This window comes from Notamacropus eugenii, chromosome 4 (genome assembly GCF_028372415.1).
Source record: "Notamacropus eugenii isolate mMacEug1 chromosome 4, mMacEug1.pri_v2, whole genome shotgun sequence".
NCBI lineage: Eukaryota > Metazoa > Chordata > Mammalia > Diprotodontia > Macropodidae > Notamacropus > Notamacropus eugenii.
In genome coordinates this window covers 260,465,150-260,487,152 of record NC_092875.1, presented here as the reverse complement: position 1 = coordinate 260,487,152, position 22,003 = coordinate 260,465,150, and the positions used below count along the sequence as shown (strand labels likewise).

The 22,003-nt window shown below is 36.3% G+C and overlaps 1 protein-coding gene across 2 annotated transcripts in view; it reads left to right on the top strand.

Moving 5' to 3' along the window:
• CCDC178 (coiled-coil domain containing 178) overlaps window positions 1-22,003 on the top strand; it is a 622,621-nt gene that overhangs the window by 240,473 nt on the left and 360,145 nt on the right. For both annotated transcript variants that reach the window (XM_072604506.1, XM_072604507.1), the window contains exons 18-19: window positions 8,934-9,079; window positions 21,692-21,851. In XM_072604506.1, coding sequence (XP_072460607.1) covers window positions 8,934-9,079; window positions 21,692-21,851 — 306 coding nt within the window. The remainder of the gene's footprint in view (window positions 1-8,933; window positions 9,080-21,691; window positions 21,852-22,003) is intronic.

Here is a 22,003-nt window from a genome sequence, read left to right as displayed (position 1 = left end):
GTTTCTGCCATACTGTTTTCCAGTTTCCCCAGCACTTTCTGTGAGATCTTGAGTTTTTATCCCAGAAGCTGGAGTCTTTAGGTTTATCAAACAGGTTACTATAGTTGTTGACTACCGTGTCTTACGTACCAAGTCTATTCCACTGATCCATCACTCTATTTCTTAGCCAGTAACAAGTAGTTTTGATGATTGCTACTTTATAATACAACTTAAGGTCTGGCATGGCCAGGTCCCCTTCCCTTACATTTCTTTTCATGAATTCTCTTGTTGTTCTGCATCTTTTGTTTTCCAGATGAATTTTCTCATTATTTTTTCTAGCTCTATAAAGTGATATCTGTTAGTTTGATTGGTATGGCACTGAAGACGTAAATTAATTTAGATAGAATTATCATTTTTATTATATTAGCTTGGCCTGCCCATGAGCAATTGATATTTTCCCAATTGTTTCGATCTGACTCTTTGTGTGAAAAGTGTTTTGTAATTGTGTTCATATAGTTCCTGGGTTTGTTTTTGCAGGCAGATTCCCAAATATTTTATAATGTCTGCAGTAACTTTAAATGAAATTTCTCTTTCTATCTCTTGCTATTGGGCTTTGTTAGTTATGTGTAGAAATGCTGATGATTTTTGTGGGTTTATTTTATATCCTGTAACTTTATTAAAGTTATTATTTCAAGTAATTTTTTACTTGATTCTTGAGGATGCTCTAAATATACCATCATATTATCTGCAAAGAGTGATAGCTTTGTTTCTTCTTTGCCTATTCTAATTCCTTCAGTTTCTTTTTCTTCTCTTATTGCTAAAGCTAACATTTCTAGTACAATGTTGAATAACAGTGGCGATAATGGCTGTCCTTTTTGGAAATGATTCGAGTTATCCCCATTACATATAATGCTTTCTGATGATTTTAGATAGATGCTACTTATCATTTTAAGGAAATCTCCATAGTATTTTTAATAGGAATGGGTGTTGTATTTTGTTAAAAGCTTTTTCTGCATTTATTGAGATAATCATATGATCTCTGTTAATTTTGTTGTTGACATGGTCAGTTATGCTAATAGTCTTTCCAATATTGAACTAGGTGGAATTCCTGGTAAAAATCCACCTGGGCATAGGTTATTTATCCTCATGTTAAGTTGCTGTAGTTCTTTTGCTAACATTTTATTTAAATTTTTTTGCATCTATATTATTAGGAAAATTGGTCTATGATGCTCTTTCTCTGTTTTGGCTCTTCCTGGTTTAGGTATTAGCACCATATTTGTATCATAAAAATAATTTGGTAGGACTCCTTCTTTGCCTATTTTTCCAAATAGTTTATATAGTATTGGGATTAATTGTTATTTAAATGTTTGGTAGAATTCACTTGTATATTGATCTGGTCCTAGAGAATTTTTCTTAGAGAGTTCATTGATGGCTTGTTCAATTTCTTTTTTCTGAAATGGGATTATTGAAGTATTTTATTTCCTCTTTTGTTAACCTGGGTCATTTAGATTTTTGTACATATTCATCCATTCCATTTAGATTGTCAGATTTATTGGCATATAGTTGGATAAAATAGCTCCTAATTATTGTCTTAATTTCCTCTTCATTGGTGATGAATTCACCCTTTTCTCTTTTGATATTGGTAATTTGGTTTTCTTTTTTTTTTAAATCAAATTAACTAAAGGTTTATCTATTTTATTGTTTTTTAAAATAAAATTAGCTCTTAGTTTTATTTATTAGTCTAATAATTTTCTTAATTTCAATTTTATTAATCTCTGCTTTGATTTTTTTTAGAATTTCTAATTTGGTATTTAATTGGGGATTTTTAACTTGTTCTTTTTCTTGCTTTTTAAGTTGCAAGCCCAATTCATTGATCTCTTCTTTCTCTATTTTATTTGTGTAAGCATTTGCAGATATAAAATTTCCCCTAAGAACTGCTTTTACTGCATCCCATAAGTTTTGATGTGTTGTCTCATTATTATTATTATTCCCTTTGATGAAGTTATTGATTTACTACGATTTGTTATTTGATCCACTCATTCTTTAGTATTATATTATTTAGTTTCCAATTACTGTTTAGTCTATTTTATCATGGCCCTTTATTACATGTAATTTTTCATGATCTGAAAAAGATGTATTTAATATTTCTGCCTTTCTGCATTGTGTTATGAGATTTTTATGCCCTAGTACATGGTCAGTTTTTGTGTAGGTACCATGCATTGCTGAGAAAAAGGCATATTCCTTTCTATCCCCATTCAGTTTTCTCTAGAGGTCTACCATATACAACTTTTCTAAAATTCTATTCACCTCCTTAACTTTTTTCTTGTTTATTTTGTGGTTAAATTTATCTAGTTCTGAGTAAGGGAAGTTAAGGTTCCCCACCAGTATAGTTTTGTTTTCTATTCCTCCCTGTAACACACTCCTCTAAGCATGTGGATGCTGTACTGTTTGGTGCATATATGTTTAGTATTGATATTACTTCATTGTCGATGGTACCTAAATTTTAGCAGGATGTAGTTTCCTTCCTTATTTCTTTTAATTAGATCTATTTTTGCTTTTGCTTTGTCTGAGATCAGGATTGCTATCCCTGTTGTTTTTTTTTATTTCAGCTGAAGCATAATATATTCTGCTCCAGCCCCATACTTTATTCTGTGTATATCACTCTGCCTCAAATGTGTTTCTTGTAAACAACATATTATAGGATTATGTTTTTTAATTCACTCTGCTATCCACTTCTGTTTTATGGGAGAGTTCATCCCATTCATATTCACAGTTATGACTACTGTGTTTTTCTCTCTGTCCTATTTCCCACCCCATTCCCATTTATCCTTTTCTCTCTCCTTTCTCCTGTTCTCTCCTCTCCAGGACTTTGCTTCTGACCACTACCTCCTTCAATCTGCCCTCCCTTCTATCAACTCACTCCCTTTCATTTCTCTTTTCCCCTACTTCTTCTTCCCTCCCTTTTGCCCTCCCTTCTCTCCACCCCCTCCTTTTTCTTTCTCTTTTCCCTTCTTATTTCCTATAGGGTAAGATAGATTTCTGTTCTTAATGGAATATGCATGTTATTTCTTTTTTGAGTTAAATCTAATGAGAGTAAAGTTCAAACAATGCTTGCCTCTTTCTCTTCTTTCCCTCTACTATAATAGATCTTTCTACCTCCTCCTGTGATGAAATTTACTCTTTTCTGCCTCCTTCTTTCCTTTTCTCCCAGTACAATCCTTTTCCTCACCTCTTAGTTACTTTTTTATCATCACATCAAAGTCAACTAATACCCACACCCTTTGTCTATGTATACCTCTTCTAAATGCCATAGGAAAGATATAATTCTCAAGAGTTACAAGTATCATCTTCCCATGTTGGGATGTAAACTGTTTATTCTTATTGAATAACTGCTTTTTTCCTCCTGTTTACCTTTTTATGCTTCTCTTGAGTCTTGTATTGAAGATTGAATTTTCTGTTCAGTTCTGTTTTTTTTTTTTTAAATCAGGAATGACTGAAAGTTCCCTATTTCAATGACTATCCATCTTTTCCCTGGAAATATTATACTCAATTTTGATGAATAGTTGATTCTTGCTTGCAATCCAAGCTTCTTTGCCTTCTGGAATATCATATTCCAGGCCCTCAAGCATTTGATCCTTAAACTGCTAAATCCTCCATAATCCTGACTGTGATTCCATGATGTTTAAATTGTCTCTTTCTGGTTCCTTGCAGTATTTTCTCCTTGACCTGATATTTCTGGAATTTGACTATTATGTTCCTTGGAATTTTCATTTGGGGATCTTTTTCAGGAGGTGATCAGTGGATTCTTCCAATAATTATTTTGCCCTCTGGTTCTGGTTCTAGGGCAGTTTCCCTTGATAATTTCTTGAAAGATATCATCCAAGCTCTTTTTTTTTTTTTTTTTGATCATAGCTTTCAGGTGGTCCAATAATTCTTAAATTGTCTCTTCTGGAACTACTTTCCAGGTCACTTGTTTTTGCCTGCTCCACCACTCAGGGGCTCAGGATCTCTTGCTGGTTTCCTGAGGTGGAGTCTATTGCTGGCTTCCTGGGATACCTCCTGTCCTGGACTGTGCTCCCCTTTTACCCCAGAGCTTTTCTGTTGATCCTCTAAGTCACCTGGACCAAATGACTATTCCACCCAGCCAGTTCTGCTGGCTCCACTGTTCACAGGATCTGTTCTGAGGAGCTATTTTATTGGTGTTCAGGGATGAGAATGGGAGAGAAACAATGATGTACTGCTTACTCTGCCATCTTGGTTGCCAGAAGTCTAAGTGATACATTCTTGTAACTTCCAACCAACTCATCTTCTCATTCCCTCTTCTTCATTCCTCTAGAGTCTCTTTCTCATTGCCTTTCATGAGATTTTTTCATATTTCATTTCTCTTTGTTCCCTCTATGGACCTTAAATAACACAGGATTTCTACAGGAGAATTGCCTTGTTTTATCCTTATAGTATATAAACTTTGAATCATCATGTAGACTTTTATTTTAATATGAGAGAGATAGAGGGGTGTAATAGAATGTAGGATATAGACTCTATGGACCTGGGTGCAACATTCTGCCTCTTTTGTTTATGACTTTTATGACCTTGGAATAGTCTTATCACTTCTCTAGGACTTGGTCTTTTAACATGTAAAATGGGACGTTTGGACTGGATGACCACTATGAACCCTAGACAAAAATATGTAATCCTATGTGCTTATGGTGTTTTAATATTTATTAAATTTCAATTTAATTTCAATTTAGTTTATTAAGTCTCTGGCTTTCTCAAGAAAAATTATTTAAAATGAGTAATTGTTTTAAAGGCCCATCTTTAGCATGGCATTACACTCAGTTCTGCAGAGTATCATAACTCTGGGTACATAATTATCCATTTTGATTTTGATCCTTTTGGACTTTTCTTTCATTTCTCATCGTCAGTAATTAGTCTTGTCCAGTTCAAACTATTGTTTTTTGATACATGAACTAATTCTTCCTGACAAATGAATGGCTCATTGTCAACAAAGATATGGAACTTTGCAACATTTCAGAGGACATTCTTGGGTTCCTCTCTAATAGCACCTTGTCAATTCTGTAGCTTTATACCTCATCTTCAAATGTCAATAATTCTAAGGAATGGTTTTTATGATTTCTTGACATATGATACTAAGACTGTATGGTTTCATCATGGTTTTTTGTTTGTTTGTTTGGGGTGGGGGGCTCATAAAGCTCAGGTTGCTTTTCTTACCTTTGTCTTCAAAGTTTGTTGCATTGATTGATAGAGATCTCAAATATTATTTCAATTATACCAAGTGTTTATTTCAATTTTGCACTGATTTGTCATGACAGCTCTGCATTTTTGTGTTTTTCCCCCCTGCTATTATTAATTTCATTTGTGATTTTCCACTTTCTGTTTAGAATAGAAAGCCATTCTGTTGGTTCTTATGGTGGTTCTAGTTTCATGTCTGGATGGCCTAGTTATTGTTTTGTTACTGTTACTTTATTGGATTGATGAACTCATAAATATGACCATTCTTTCCAGTTATGCAGAACACAACCTATATATGCCTTTCTATTCTTTGTTACTCTTGTCTGTATCCTACCATAAATCCTTCCTAAGTATGTATGGGGCTGCATCTATATCCCTTGATATTTCCTGGATACCATGGGATCATGTGAGTGATCCATTGGTTATTTCTCTTCTCCACATGACCATCTCACCACCTTTTCTATTCATACATCTCCCTGATGACATTCCTTATACCATTTCTCCTCTGAAATTTTTTTCCCATAGGTAAAATGCTATAAGCCATGTGCTTCTCCATTGTCTCTTGAGTGACCTTCATCTTTAATTACTTGGAGCCTAGTGTTCCATGTCTCATTGTTATTCAGTATCACCAGAAGAATATTGATGTCAAATGTGGGTCTTTGATTAAGGGATAAGTTGTCATTGGAGTAATATTCCTTTCTTCTCTAATTTATTTTCACTTTCTTCTACCCTGTAGTATTAATTTCATTAGGATTTCTCCTGTGTTTATTAATTTTGTCAGGGTCTGCTGGCTGTGTGTGTGTGTGTGTGTGTGTGTGTGTGTTTGAGATTTTCCTTGTGAAGACCTTCCTTACTTTCTCCTACTTTTTGTTTGTTGTTTTTATTACTATATTTTCTGCTTTTATTTTTTATTTCAATCAATAAACATTTTCAGGTGCTTATGTTTGTACTATGTGCCAGACACGATGCTAAGAAATGTAGATACAAAAGAGGTAAAAGACAGTCCCTGCCCTCAAAGAGTTCACTGTCTAGTTAGAGAGACAACATACAAACAAATATTTACAAAACAAGCTTTGTACAGGATAAGCAGGAAATAATTAACAAAGGGAAGATACTAGAATTAAAAAGATTTCTGCAAAAGGTAGGGTTTTTGTTAAGACTTAAAGGAAGCCAGCAAGATCAGGAGTAAGGCATGGGGAATAAGCAGAGACAATGCTCATAGCTGAGAAATGGAGCATCTTTTCATGAAACAAGCAGTAGGCCAGTATCATTGAATTGAAGAGTATGTGTCAGGGGGCAAGATGTAAGAAGCCTGGAAAGGTAGGAGGAAAATAAGTTATGAAGAGATTTTCATCCCAAACAGAGCATTTTGCATTTGCTGTTGAAAGCAACAGGAAGCCGTTGAAATTTATTGAGTGGGGGCTGAAGGTTGAAGGTAAAAGATTGGACCTGAGCTTTTGGAAAATCACTTTAGTGACTGAATCACTTTAGTGACTTTAGTGAAAGATTGGAGTGGGAAGAGACTTGAAGCAGGCAGATCCACTATCAGGCTAATAATCAAGGAGTGAGGTGATGGGGACTAGCACCAGAGTGATAGCAGTGTCGAAGGAGACATATTTGAAAGATGTCATAAAGGTGAAATTGATAGGCCTTGGCAATGGCTTGAATAGGGAGGAGGTGAAAGATAGTGAGCAAAGCAGGATAACTTCTAGATTGTGAGCCTGAGGGTCTGGGAGAGGGATGTTACCCTTTGTAGTAATAGGGAAGGTAGGAGATAAGGGGAGGGTTTAGGGAGAAAGATGACAAGCTCTGTTTTGGACATATTAAATTTAAGATGTTTGCTAGACATCCAGTTTGCAAGAATAGAGGTCAGCAGAGAGATTGAGTCAGTAAAGGATTTGAGAATCATCAGTATAGAAATGGTAATTAAATCCATAGGAGCTAATGAGAAGAGGACCCAAGATAGAACCCTTGAGGGACACCTACAGTTAGAGAGTATGATCTGGAAGAGGATCCAGCAAAGGAGACGGAATAGGAGAGGTCATATACCACAGAGAGTGGTATCCTGAAAACCTAGAGAAAAAAGTATCAAGGAGGAGAGGGTGTTAAAGTGTGTCAGAGTGTCAAAGGCTACAGAAGACTGAGAAAAGGTCATTGGGTTTGGCAACTAAGAGATCATTAGTAACTTTGGAGAGAACAATTTTAGTGGAATAAGTTCAGAAGTCAGATTCTAAGGGCTTAAAAGAGAGTGAGAAGAGAGAAAGTGGAGGCACCCATTGTAGATGGTCTTTTAAAGGAATCAGCTACAAAGGGCAGAAGAGGTATAGAAGAGTTTAGTGAGAGTTTTTTATCAGGATAGGGGAGATTAGGGCATATTTATAGGAAATAGGAAATGAGTCAGTACAGAGGAAGAGATTGAAAATAAGTGAAAGAGGGGGGATGACAGAGAGGACAATCTGTTGGAGGAGACAGGATGGAATGGCATTGCTTGCACAGGTAGAAGAGTTAACCTTAGTGAGGAGCAAGGTCAATTCATTATGTGAGATGGGGATGAAGCATGAGAGAGTGACAGAAGACACCTGAGTGATAAGATGAGAAAGAGGGGAGAAAAGGAAGTTTACAGTGAGTGGCCTTAATATTTAAAAAAACAATATATGAGGCACAGGTCTTAACTGAGAGAGTTGGGGGAAAGAGGTACCATACGAAATTTGGGGAGGGATGAAAAGGTTTGGAAGATCCTCTGTGGAAAGTGGAATAGTGAGTTGATAAAGAAGGTATAGCAGGATTGCCTAGCAGAAGTGAGTACCCAATATATGTAACATCATCTTGGAATGAACCCATTCAAAATAGTAGCATGGTTTTCTCCACCTTCATTCAACAGTATGTGTGTAGAAACAAAGGCAGGGAATTGTGGGAGTTAGTCAAGGCTGAGGATCAGCTGAGTGTCATCAATGATGATAAGGAGGCTAAGAATTCAAAAGAAGAGGACAGTGTAGAATGGAATTCATTGGTAGTAATGAAATTTTTCTAATTCCAGACACTTGGCTATCTTATTGGAAGTGTCCTATCCTTTCCTTTCCTTCATTTGATGTCCTAACCATCCATCAACGAAGCTCAAAAGCAACTTCTTCCACTTGCCTTTCACTGATTCCCATCAGCTTGGAGGGATTTCCCAGTGTATTTTGCTCCTTTTATATGCTTGTAATATTCTTATTTGTATTTAGCCTCTTTGTGCCCTATATCTCAAATTGTATTTTAAGCTACTTGAGAGCAGAAAGTTTTTTCTCCTTCTATCTCCATGGTTTATCGTGATGAATTGCAGGTATAATGTTATAATTGTTTATTGAATAAAGGTATTAAATAAAACAATGAATGACTGAATAGCCTATGTCCTTTGAGGAGAATTCAGTTATCTAATGTGAAATGGTGAGCTCTGACTTCTAACTTCTAACTGATTCTTTTACATAATTTAAGCAGAGATTATATTGCTATGGTGAAAAGCAGAGAAAATAGCGTTAGCCATTTATGCATTATAGTCAGGTAAAAATGACTTTAAAAAATCATAACAGGTACTTCAATTCCTCTTTTGAAAATAATTTGTTTTTTGATAACCAGCTTTGTGTTGTTACGATCTATATCCTCCAAATGCACTTTGGACAGCCTATGTATTTAAAGTGGAATATTTCTGAACTATTTTCCCCCAGGAAAAAAGTGTCACTACTGCCAACCAAATCGAAGTTGCCAAAAATACAATAGTTACTCTTCATCATAAAATAAAACATACAAAAGCAGCATATGAGGAAAAAATGCAAGAGAAAATACTCTTGGATAAAAAACTTGACAAAATGAGGTAAGTTCTTAGTTCTTTGCCAAGCTTTAAAGAAACGTTTAATAATAATAATAATAAGGGCTACTACTTATACAGCACTTTAAGGTTTGCAAAGCACTTTACGAGCCTTATTTTATCTTCACAACAACTCTGAGAAGAAGTTGTTGTCATTAACTCTATCTTATAGCCAAGGAAATGGAGTCAATTAGAGGGTAAGTGACTTGCCTAGGGTCATACTATTAGTAACTGTCTGAGCCAGGATTTGAACTCAGGCTTTCCTGACTCCATGCCCAATGCTCTAATCCCTGTACCACCTACTGCCTCAGATACTTTCAGTATTCCTTGTCAGGTGGGATAAAATTAAAAATAAGTAAACAAATATGGATTGATTCTTAGAATATTTTATGTGTCCACTGTTACCACACACAGGGCATAATTAATATCTTTTAATTGTTGTTATTTGACATTATGAGAAGCCTATAACAAGGTTTCACCTCCATTGTTCATTATTTTTCCACATCTGTTAATATTTGAACCACCAGGAGAATTTCCCCTTATCTCAATGCATACATATTCAAGCCTTTATTATATGAAAGATTCCTTCCTCTTCCCTATCTGGTACATATTAGTTATTGGTCTTTCTCCTCTATTCTGAAAAATTTACTTCTAAAGTTATATCACAATTGAGCCTAGGCTTAATTTTCTGTCTTATTGGAAAGGAGTAGAGACATTGATTTTTTTTTAAAGTAAAATTTAGTTTTGGTGATATTTTTCATTTAGTTTTTGAAGTTCATGACTCTGCTAGCCTAGATTAGGGACCTTAGAGTTCATATAATAATCCCCCAACCCCATTTTATACTAATAAACTGACAAAGGTTAGACATAAAAATCTCTTAATAGGATAAAGAATATATATCTAAAACATAGAGGAAGATTGTTTATAATGGGGAGACATTAAATGCATTCCCAATAAATATAGAAGTGAAATAATGATGTGCCCTTTTCTTGTTGGGAACCGACAATAGTTTTAGAAATGTTGCCTGAAGGAATAAGACACAAGAAAGAAATTAAAAGTGTAAGCACAGGAAAAATACAAAACGATCTCTATTTTCTCACAACTAAAAATTTACATAAAGAGTCTCGGAAAATCAGCAAAGAAACAATTTGAGAAATTAGTACCTTTAGCTAAGTAGCAGCATACAAAACCAAACCATAAGGACTTTAAGGTTTCTGTAGAATAATAAGGAAATAATAGAAAGTCCATCCAAAACACACACATGTGCACACACACACACACACACACACACACACACAGCCAAAATGCATGAGTCAGTCTAGTAAGGAACATTCAATTCCTGTATAGATAAAACTACAAAATACTCTTTAAAGAAACGAAGAACAAATAAATAATTGGACGTTCTTACAGTGTTTGTGGCTGGGCTAAGGCAACATGATGCAAATAATACTACCTAAATTAATTTGTAGATTCAGAGCTATACCTTAAAATTACCAAGGACATACTTACAAAATTTGTTTGAAGGAAATAAAAGTCTAGACTCTCAAAAGAGGTATAAAAAATAGGGAAGGGAAATTATGAGGTAACATAGTATTCATCAAAATCAGATACTGTGATAGGTGATGGGAATTACTGAGGAAACAAAGGTTCAAGCTTCTAAGTATATTGATTTTATCAAGCAATGTATGCCAACTGCATAACATATTGGGAGCAGCCCTCCTCAGCTTGGCACTGAACCTGGAATACAAGGAAGGACAGATTTTTATACAGTAAAAGCATATAATCAACAAGACATAAGCCAGAATACAAGATTAGGTAATTTGATTTCTAATTGGAGGAAAGATTAGGGGCTTATTGAGTTTGGAGGGAGATGAATGAACAGGTGCATTTCCCTGAACTTAGGAAAAGAAGTATCCCACTCCCTTCAACTATCTGTATTCGATCAAAGGAACAAGGAAACAGTAACTGGTTGACTGGCACCGAGTCAGTTTTCAGATAAGACAAATGGGTTGTTTAAGATGTATTATTGTGAGAAAAGTCCTTTTATGAATCTTTGGAGCTGACTGTGTTTCTGGTCTATATAACCGAGGTCCTTAGTTAAGCAGCTAAGGTTGAGTAATAGGTAGAGGTAGTCCAGCTTCCCAGACAGGCAGGCCTATAGGTTCAAACAATGTAATAAAGTTTTTTTTCCTCCCACAATTCTTACAATTGAATAAAGTTATATCACAAGAGAGAATTTGGACTAAACCCATAGTTTAATAGAAAGGGAACTAAGCTTGATCCAGAAGGGAATCACAAGATAAAGTCAGTGTGGTTTGCCCAATTCCTAGACAAATAAAAAAGAAACAAAGACACCCAAGGGTCAGGTTTAGAGTTCTTTTTGTATTCTGTCTGATTCTTGAATGTCTTTGTTGATTGTGATCCTGTTTTTCTCAGGGAAACTGAGAAACTGAGGAAAACTATGCACAAAATTCTGCTATCACCCCTTCTCTCTGCTGGACTTCATGCCACAGTTGCTATGACACTGGCTATTTCAGTTATCTTTTCCTATATTTTCATTTTTTTTTCTTTTTTAAAATTTTATTTATTCGTCCATCCATTTATTTACATTTTAATATGCTTTATTTTAACATTCATTTTTTTATTTGGGTTCCTAATTCTCTCCCATACCCCTTGCCCACCTACTGAGAAGGCAAGCAATACATTGATTATTCATGTGAAGTCATGCAAAACATATTTCCATATTAACCATATTGCCAAAAAAAAGTGAAAAAAGTATGCTTCAATCTGCACTCAGATTCTGTCATTTCTCTCTCTGGAGGTGGTTAGCGTTATTCATCATGAATCCTTTAGAATTGTTTTGGATAGCTGAATCTTTTTTTTTTTTTTGCCATTTTTTCTTTATTTTTTTTTTTATTTTTTCTCTTTTTTTCCTTTCTTTTTTTTCTTTTTTTTATTTAGCTTTTAACATTCATTTTCACAAAATTTTGGGTTTCAAATTTTTCCCCTTTTCTCCCCTCCCCCCCCAAACGCCAAGCATTCTAATTGCCCCTATGACCAATCTGCTCTCTCTTCTATCATCCCTCTCTGCCCTTGTCTCTGTTTTCTCTTTTGTCCTGTAGGGCCAGATAGCTTTCTATACCCCTTTACCTGTATTTCTTATTTCCTAGTGGTAAGAACATTACAGCTGATCCTAACACTTTGAGTTCCAACTTCTTTAGCTCCCTCCCTCTCCACCCCTTCCCTTTGGAGGGCAAGCAATTCAATATAGGCCAAATCTGTGTAGTTTTGCAAATGACTTCCATAATAGTTGTGTTGTATAGGACTAACTATATTTCCCTCCATCCTATCCTGTCCCCCATTACTTCTATTCTCTTTTGATCCTATCCCTCCCCATGAGTGTTGACCTCAAATTGCACTCTCCTCCCCATGCCCTCCCTTCTATCATCCCCCCCCCCACTCTGCTTATCCCCTTATCCTCCACTTTCCTGTATTGTAAGATAGGTTTTCATACCAAAATGAGTAGGCATTTTATTCTTTCCTTTAGTGGAATGTGATGAGAGTAGACTTCATGTTTTTCTCTCACCTCCCCTCTTTATCCCTCCACTAATGAGTCTTTTGCTTGCCTCTTTTATGAGAGATAATTTGCCCCATTCAATTCTCCCTTTCTCCTCCCAATATCTTTCTCTCTCACTGCTTGATTTCATTTTTTTTTAAGATATGATCCCATCCTCTTCAATTCACTCTGTGCACTCTGTCTCTATGTGTGTGTGCGTGTGTGCATGTGTGTGTGTGTAATCCCACCCAGTACCCAGATACTGAAATGTTTCAAGAGTTACAAATATTGTCTTTCCATGTAGGAATGTAAACAGTTCAACTTTAGTAAGTCCCTTATGACTTCTCTTTGCTGTTCACCTTTTCATGGTTCTCTTCATTCTTGTGTTTGGAAGTCAAATTTTCTTTTCAGCTCTGGTCTTTTCATCAAGAATGCTTGAAAATCCTCTATTTCATTGAAAGACCAATTTTTCCCCTGAAGTATTATACTCAGTTTTGCTGGGTAGGTGATTCTTGGTTTTAGTCCTAGTTCCTTTGACTTCTGGAATATCCTATTCCATGCCCTTCGATCCCTTAATGTAGAAGCTGCTAGATCTTGTGTTATCCTGATTGTATTTCCACAATACTTGAATTGTTTCTTTCTAGCTGCTTGCAATATTTTCTCTTTCACCTGGGAGTTCTGGAATTTGGCCACAATGTTCCTAGGAGTTTCTCTTTTTGGATCTCTTTCAGGCGGTGTTCTGTGGATTCCTTGAATATTTATTTTGCCCTCTGGTTCTAGAATCTCAGGGCAGTTTTCCTTGATAATTTCATGAAAGATGATGTCTAGGCTCTTTTTCTGATCATGGCTTTCAGGTAGGCCCACAATTTTTAAATTGTCTCTCCTGGCTCTATTTTCCAGGTCAGTTGTTTTTCCAATGAGATATTTCACATTATCTTCCATTTTTTCATTCTTTTGGTTTTGTTTTGTGATTTCTTGGTTTCTCATAAAGTCATTAGCCTCCATCTGTTCCATTCTAATTTTGAAAGAACTATTTTTTTCAGTGAGCTTTTGTATCTCCTTTTCCATTTGGCTAATTCTGCTTTTGAAAGCATTCTTCTCCTCATTGGCTTTTTGAACCTCTTTTGCCAATTGAGTTAGGCTAGTTTTCAAGGTGTTATTTTCTTCAACATTTTTTTGGGTCTCCTTTAGCAGGGAGCTGATTTGCTGTTCATGCTTTGACTTCATGTCTCTCATTTCTCTTCCCAGCTTTTCCTCCACCTCTCTAACTTGATTTTCAAAATTCTTTTTGAGCTCTTCCATGGCCTGTGCCCATTGAGTGGGCTGGGACACAGAAGCCTTGATTTCTGTGTCTTTGCCTGATGGTAAGCATTGCTCTTCCTCATCAGAAAGGAAGGGAGGAAATGCCTGTTCACCAAGAAAGTAACCTTCTATAGTCTTATTTCTTTTCCCTTTTCTGGGCATTTTCCCAGCCAGTGACTTGACCTCTGAATATTTTCCTCACACCCACCTCACCTCCTGATCCTCCCAGCCAGTGTTTGGGGTCTGAGATTCAAATGCTGCTTCCAGCCTCAGGGCTTTTGGCGGGGGCAGGGCTGCTATTCAGTGTGAGATTAAATTCAGATGCTCAGGTGAGGGCAGGGCTGCCTCTCAGGCTCAGTTCCCTCAGGGAGTTTATGCACAGACCTTCAACAATGGATCCAGGCTCCTGCCTGCTTGGAGAGCCCTGGTCTGCCGCTGCCCCTCAGCTTCTGTCTCCCGAGGGGGCCCAAGCCATGGGGGCACCCCACTCCCCCCTCGACCCACCAAAGGGACTCTCTCACAGACCCCCGTCACCTGTGGGTGGAGGGACTTGTGCGGCCGCTGGAGATCCCGTCCCTGAAGCCCGCTCGGATCTGTTCCTCTTGGTGCCGCGGCCACGGCAGGGCTGTACTCAGCTCCCAGTCCCGGCGCCCAGTCCGCAGCACGAAGGACCTTTTACGAGAGGTTTGCAGGTCTCTCTGGAACAGAAATCTCCCTCGCTCCAATGTTCTGTGGCCTCTGGGTGCAGAATTCGCCGTGGGTTGCTTCTTTGTAGTTGTTCTATGGGTTGTGGGTTCGGAGCTATGTGTATGTGCGTCTTTCTACTACGCCATCTTGGCTCCGCCCCCCTATATTTTCATTTTTAGAATTCAGTATTTCAGTGCATCTACGATTTCACTGACATGCTTACCCCCTACAATTAGGCACATTATAACTCATCTATGTCATCCCATTCAGTACAGTTTTTGTTTCTATCTTCCCACAAATGCTCCATTGAGGGTCTACCTAACGTGTGAGAGGCATGGCTTATTTTTAACATTCCCCAGGTTTCTATAAAGCACTTAGATGACCCATCTCATATCTCTTGCTACTTAACAAATCATATTATCCAATCATGTGTTACCCACAAGATCATTCTAATGGCATTTCTTGCATACAAGTCATCATTGGTATTAAGATGTAACCTATTTCATACCTACCCTGATTCTCTTACCTTGCCTCTTAAGTCAACTACCATTTTGACTCTTTTGAGATGGTGTGGTTGCATGATTTACAGCTATATAACATCACAGAAAGAATACTGGTGTTAAAAAAAATTAAATTTTGTTTCAAGCAGCAGCTTGAGATAATTGAGAAAACTGTATATTTCCTCAAATGCAATTCAGTTTGTTATTCTTTCAATTCAGTTCTACAACTTCCTTTCCAAAATATATGTATTGATGCACTAATTCAATGAACGGGTTCTCCAGCTTCTTCCATCTATTTGTTTTTGCTGGGTGGATCATGGTCATGGATTTCATTTAAGAGATCCTATCATAACGGGGGACTTGATACAACTGGAGACATTTTTATTTATCAACAGGAACATTTGGAAGATGTAAACATCAAAATGAAATTCCACCTATCTTTGGACTCAGATTATGATATGACAATGGCAAATACCAGTGCTGAGAATTCATTTTCCTTCTTTATGCCTTGTTTGTCATGGATAATCAGAATATTTGGACAAAGTTTTAGATTCACGTATATCTACAAAGAAGTTTTCTATCATTTTAACACACACATTGGCAACACCTGTTGGAGGAGAGACTATGGAAATATTCTACTATCAGGTTGAACACTTTAAAAAGATCAACACAAAAGAAACTTGAAACAAATTGTGTCATCATGTCACGGAAAGTTTTTCATAATGAAAAAGGAAAGTACAAACAGTTGCTTGATGTTCATTTGTAGAAGTAAATAGGTTAGTGACACGTATTTCATCAGAGGTGCAATATACACTGTAATCTTCAAAGCAGAATGTAAGTTGTTTTCCGGGTGTTGTTGAGAGCTGCAGGGATGTATCACAAGTAGTGCTGCCCATGTAAAAGCTGAGTGACTGACTCTTAGCTGCTCATGAATCTGCAACACGAACTGAGCACATGCAGGTCTACAGCATCTCCAGTTTTTAGCTCAATGTTCTCAAGTTGTGCAACTCCCTCACATGTCAAATACAAAGCACAAATTATGAAGTTTCATAAAATTGCAAATTGGGTTCATTATTTGTAGCACAGTTGTGGTATCCTGATTTAAGAAGAACACAAGTAAAACTGAGAAGGGAAAGAGCTTTTCCTATGCCATTCCAGGCCTGCATCTACTTAAAACCAGATTAGCCAGTAAATATTGATATAATGCAAGCAATAGTGTGAAGATAGCACCTTTAACAGCATTCTACTAATACTGAAACAATTGCACATCATTTTTTGATGGAAGTAACAATAGATATCTCTGTAGAACACACATTTGCCAAATAGAAGGATAATTAGTTCCAGACAGTTATTGAAGCAGGCTTCAATAAATTTTAAGAATTTAAGAATTCTTAAAACTTTCATTATGTTTTTGACACTCTAGATCTTTTGGTCCTCCAAATGAATTTTTGTTATTTTTTTGTCTCCTTCCATAAATATGCCTTTGACTTTTTGGTATACCACCAAATCTGCAATTTAATTTTTCATTTTGTTATATGGCATGGTGCAGCTGTGAGCACTGAATATTTCTGCAATTATTTAAACTGCTCTTTATTTCTTTAAGGATCATTTTGTAATTGAATCTATATAGGCACTGAGGGTGCTTCCATAGGTTGACTCCTGAATATTTTATGCAGTTTGCCAGGGTTTTTTTTTTTGTAGTTATTTTGATGAAAATTTCCCTTTCTACTATCACATCTTAAATTTTGTTATTATTCTATTGAAAGCCTGTTTTTTATGAATCTGATTTTTAGCCTGCAACTTTGCCTAAGTTATTATTTGTCTCAGCATCTTTGCTGATTTGTTGGGGTTTTCTATGTAAACCATTTTATCATCAGCAAACAAGGATAGTTTTTTTCTCCTTAGTACTGATCTTTATGCCTTTAAATTTGTTCTTATTGCTATTGCTGGCATTTCCCAAGTATCAGAAATAGTGAGGAGAACAGTCATCTTTGCTTCATTCCTGTATTTATTAAGCAAAGTTCTAGTGTATCCTCACTGTATGTGCTGCTTGTTTTAGTTTAGATAAACACTTTTTATACTATTAAAAAAGTCATTCTATGTCTATACTTTATAGAGTTTTTAGCAGACATTAATGTTTCACTTTTATCATTTTTTAATCTATTGAGATAATCATGAAGTTCAGGATAGTTTTCTTTTAGCATGATTATGTTGATTATTTTTCTAATGTTGAGTCATTCTTGCATCCCTCATATAAATCCAATTTGGCCAGAATTAATGATTTCTTGGATGAATCATTGTAGTCTAACAGTATTTTATTTAAAATTTTTGAATTAATATTTATTAAGTATATTGGTCAATAATTTTGCCTTGTTGCTTTGTTTGCTTTTTTCTCTGGTTTAGGCATTAGAACTGTCTTATAAATAGGTTTGGCAAAATACTTTGTTTCTCCATTATTTTTAGAATGATTTGTATAATATAGGCATTAATTATTATTTTTGGTTTTGTAGAATTCTCCTATAAATCCCTGTATACCAGGATTTTCCCCCATTTGTAGTTATGCAAAATATCTATGTATCTCTATAGTATGCACAGCAGCCACATCCCAGTAAACCGTCTTGGAAGATGGGTTAAACGTAGTTGAAAGTACCTAACAGGTTTCAAACCTCTCAGTAGATTAGGGGGATATCTATCCCAAGCAGGGGGATAGACTGTCCCTGGTAGAATAGATGGATGAGAAAATTTGTTCCAATGGCCATGAAGGTGGCTGAAACAGGCTGGGGACCTTAAAACTTGATCTGATGACACCAAGGTCACCTACTCCATCCCAGGTCATTATCAGTCATCCTGACTTTGGTCTTGCCACTAACCTTCAATGATTCAGGAAGAGAGAATGAGGCTGACATTTTTCTGCAACTCTGCCTCGCTTAAATTCAATTCATGTGCAAGTCAATACATCACCCATGACATCATGGGTCCTCTTCAAAAATGAAAGACAACAAAAGGGCAATACCATCAGGCACATAGTAGGTGCTTAATAAATGTTTATTGCTTAATTGATTTTTTTCACCTTTTTAAAAAACAGCTTTTTTAAACCTAGTTTTCTTTCTTATTTCTCTTCCTTTTCACCTCCTAAACTTTTATTCGATTTATGATCTATATACTTATAAATTCATTGTTTAATCCATTTGTATTCCACATGGAATTAAAATGTCTCCTGAAGAATCTAGTTTGAACTCCCTCTTCCAACCATTTTCTATGTTATTGCCTTGTAGATTCCCCTCCCTTGTTCCTTTTTCCCACCGCTGTGATGTCTTACCTTAAGAATATCAATTAATGAAAAGTAATGATGATATGAGCATTGCCTCAGCTTAGAAATTATTGTGTGTCCTAAAATATGGGATCGAATGCTCCCTCCTGCCTCCTTGTAGTTAGCCTCTTCATTTGCCATATTTCCTTTTTGGGCTCATGTCCTCCCATCATTCTGAGTACTGGTTTTCTTTAGAAGCTCTAACGTCCCATTGATTGAGGTATGATATAGTTGATGAAGGAAAAGTATTCTTTTAGAATATGTGGTTTCTCAAGTCATAATTCCCACTCATTACCCACAATAAACCTTTTCCTGCATGGGAATGCAGGAACTCATTCTTTTGGATTAAGACCTTTCCCTTTACTTCTCTTGTCTTTTAATCCATTCCTTCTATCATCTCTCCCCTTCTCTTGAATGACTTATGAATTATAGGATGAAATACATTTAGGAGTCAGGTAGATATAGATGGCTGAGGCTTGAGGATTGACTTACTTATTTTCCAATTTAGATCAGTTCTGCTTAGCGCAAGCCTAAAAGATGAACTGATTAATTCCCCTAGGCAGAGTATCTCTATAGGGTCTTCCATCTTTCCAGGGCAATGGCTCTCCTTTGATACTAGGGTTATACATAGAAAAAAAAATCCTCTATCAGGCAGTATATATCAAAAGAACATTTTATCCACCCATATGATATGAACCTCAGAGGATACAAAAGAAACATGAAATAGTTTCTGTGTTCTCATTCAAGAAATATCTTAGTGGATAAAGTGATGGACGTAGAATTGGGAAGTACTGATGATGAATGTCTCCTCAAACACTGGCAAGTTATGTGACCTTGGTTAAGTCACTTAAATCTTTCCTGCCTTCAGTTTCCTTATCTGTAAAATGGAGACAATAATAGCGCCTATTTTATGGAATTGTGAAGATCAAATGAGATCATGACTGCAAAACACTTTGAAAGCTGATGCATAAAAGTTAATTACTGCTACTGCTACCCACTACATAAAAGCAAGAGTGCCAGGAACGTATATATACAAACAAAAGTCTCTGACCTTAAGGAGTACTCTAGCAGTACAGACTCTGTGTCATAAGTGATTGAGAAGAAAATAAAACAAAGAAAAAATATTGCCTTCCAATTCTGGAATTCTAGAGGTAATCAAAGTGACCATTGGGAATTTCAGAAAAGCCATATCTGAAACCTTGTGAGCTTGGTGTAGGACGTGGAAAAACTTGTGCTTCACATAGTTGTTAGACATGGACTTCAGTGGATCCTGATCTTTGAATTTGAAGTGCCAGATGGCACTTGAATAATTCTTTGTGGTTATGATGAAATAATATCAGTATTGACTTAAGTTATGGGAAAACTGAATACTTAATTTAGGTCAACTAAATTACCTATATTAATAGAAAAGGCTTTTGTTGTGGATAACATAAAATAGTGATTGATCTTTTCCTTCCTCCTTCTTTGCCATTCCACTCTGTTCCTTTCCTTGGAGGCTTTTTATTGGCACTATAACTTTACAATGATTTCCTTCCCCATTGCCATCTTTGCTGCTTTCAGTGTTATTCTGATTGGTAGAATGAAAAGGCAATAAGTCAGTCAATAAACAGTTGTTAAATACTTACTCTATATCAGGCACCGTGCAAAGCATCAGAGAAGCAAAGAAGGGCAAAAAATATCTCTGTTCCCATGTCTAATGTGGAAGAGATAATATGCCAACAACTATAGACAGGCAAGCTAAATCCCAGGATATGTGGGAGATGCTCAAAAGAAGGAAGGCACTTGAATTAAAGGAAAACAAAAAAATCATCCTTTAAAAGGTGGGGTTTTAGAGGAGACTTGAAGGAAGTTAAGGAAACCAGTTGGCAGAGACAAGAAGGGAGAGCATTCCAGTGTTTGTTTTTTCTTTTGGTGGGGAGGGGGCATAGGATATATTTTATTTCATCCTAGAAAATATGTATATGCTATAAATGACTCAGGGCTCCATATATAGGCACAAAAACACACATAAATACTCCAATGGCTTATGAACTTCTGCAAGAAGAAAACTGAACATTGGATTGCTATAAAGCAATGCTCGGATATCCTGGGTGCTTTTTCCACTCATGGAGTCTCCACCAGGACTAATACCACCCTCTGGTTAACTTACCCCAGGAGAAAAATGTCCTTTAGAGCTGCTGAACAAGAAAGCCTCTTCCCACTCGACCTGAACTACGAGTAATTCCCTTGCTTTGTTTTTCAAGAAGAATGCTGTTTAACAGTTGGATATGGATGATTCCCTTCCTTGATCATGAAGCAAATTGCACCAAAAACCTCCCTTCTCTAAAGAATTGGATTTCCTTTAGACTGTGTGTGTGTGTGTGTGTGTGTGTGTGTGTGTGTGTGTGTGTGAGATGGCCTCCATTGGCACTTTGGTGAAACCTCTGAACATCTTTCCAGAATAACAATTTTAAATGCATAAAGAAAAATACATAGACTGATTTGTTGTTGTTGAACCGTTTTAGTCATGTCCTACTCTTCGTGACCCCATTTATTGACAAAAAAACTGAGTTTTGTTTTGCTATTTCCTTTTCCAGCTCATTTCATAGAGAAGGAAATGGAGGCAAATAGGGTTAAGTGACTTGCCCAGGCACACACAGGTAATAAGAATCTGAAGTTGGATTTGAACAGATTTGACGTCCCTAAGATAAATTTTTCTGATTTCAGGGCTAGTGCTCTAGCCACTGAACCACCTAGCTGCCTCCCCTCCAAAGTTCCAATAAAGGAAACCAATTATATTGAAATATAGTTACAGCACAACCACCACCACCACCACCACCAAAATAATAATTTAAAGACTCCTTTGAATCTGGAATCAAAGACCTGGCTTCCAGTCCTAGCTCTAGTACTTACTATAACTATGACACTGAACAAATCACTTAATTTCTTGGGACCTCATTTTCCTTGTCTATGAAGTGAAAGAGTTAGGCTTTAGGATTTTTGTGGTACAGTCTACTTCTAAAAACTATGAGCCTATGAACTTGGGTCACCTCTATGTCGGTCACTGTCATTTCACCTCTAAATTCCTCCCCATCCCCCATTTTCTTCTCTCTTGGATGGCTTAGATGTGGCCTTGCAGAGAAGCAGATGGGTGAGAGTATTTCAGTCTCTTCTAGTTTTAGCATAATAAAATCAAAGGAAGCTTTTTCCTTCATGTTGTATATCCTAACTAGCACTTTTTGAAAGCTGATAAGCGATGAATGTAATCCTTTTTTTCTTAAAGGGAGATATTTGGATTTGCAAAATATAAAAGGGAGAATGCTAAGCAAATGTATGACTTGTTATTGAATCAGCTGAAGGGCGTAGAGCTCAGACTTGAACAGGAAAAACGATCAATTGAGTTTATGCTACTGTCAAGAAGAGAAACTCTGAATAAGAAAATGGTGAGTAAAATGAAAATATATATTTATTTTACTTTTTAAGAATAAGAAGAACATCTTTATATTTAACTTATTGAGTAACTCAGTGGACTTCTCTTGAAACTTGAAGTAAAAAGTTTGACATTTTTGGTTCAGATTGTGATTTCCAAAAGAGA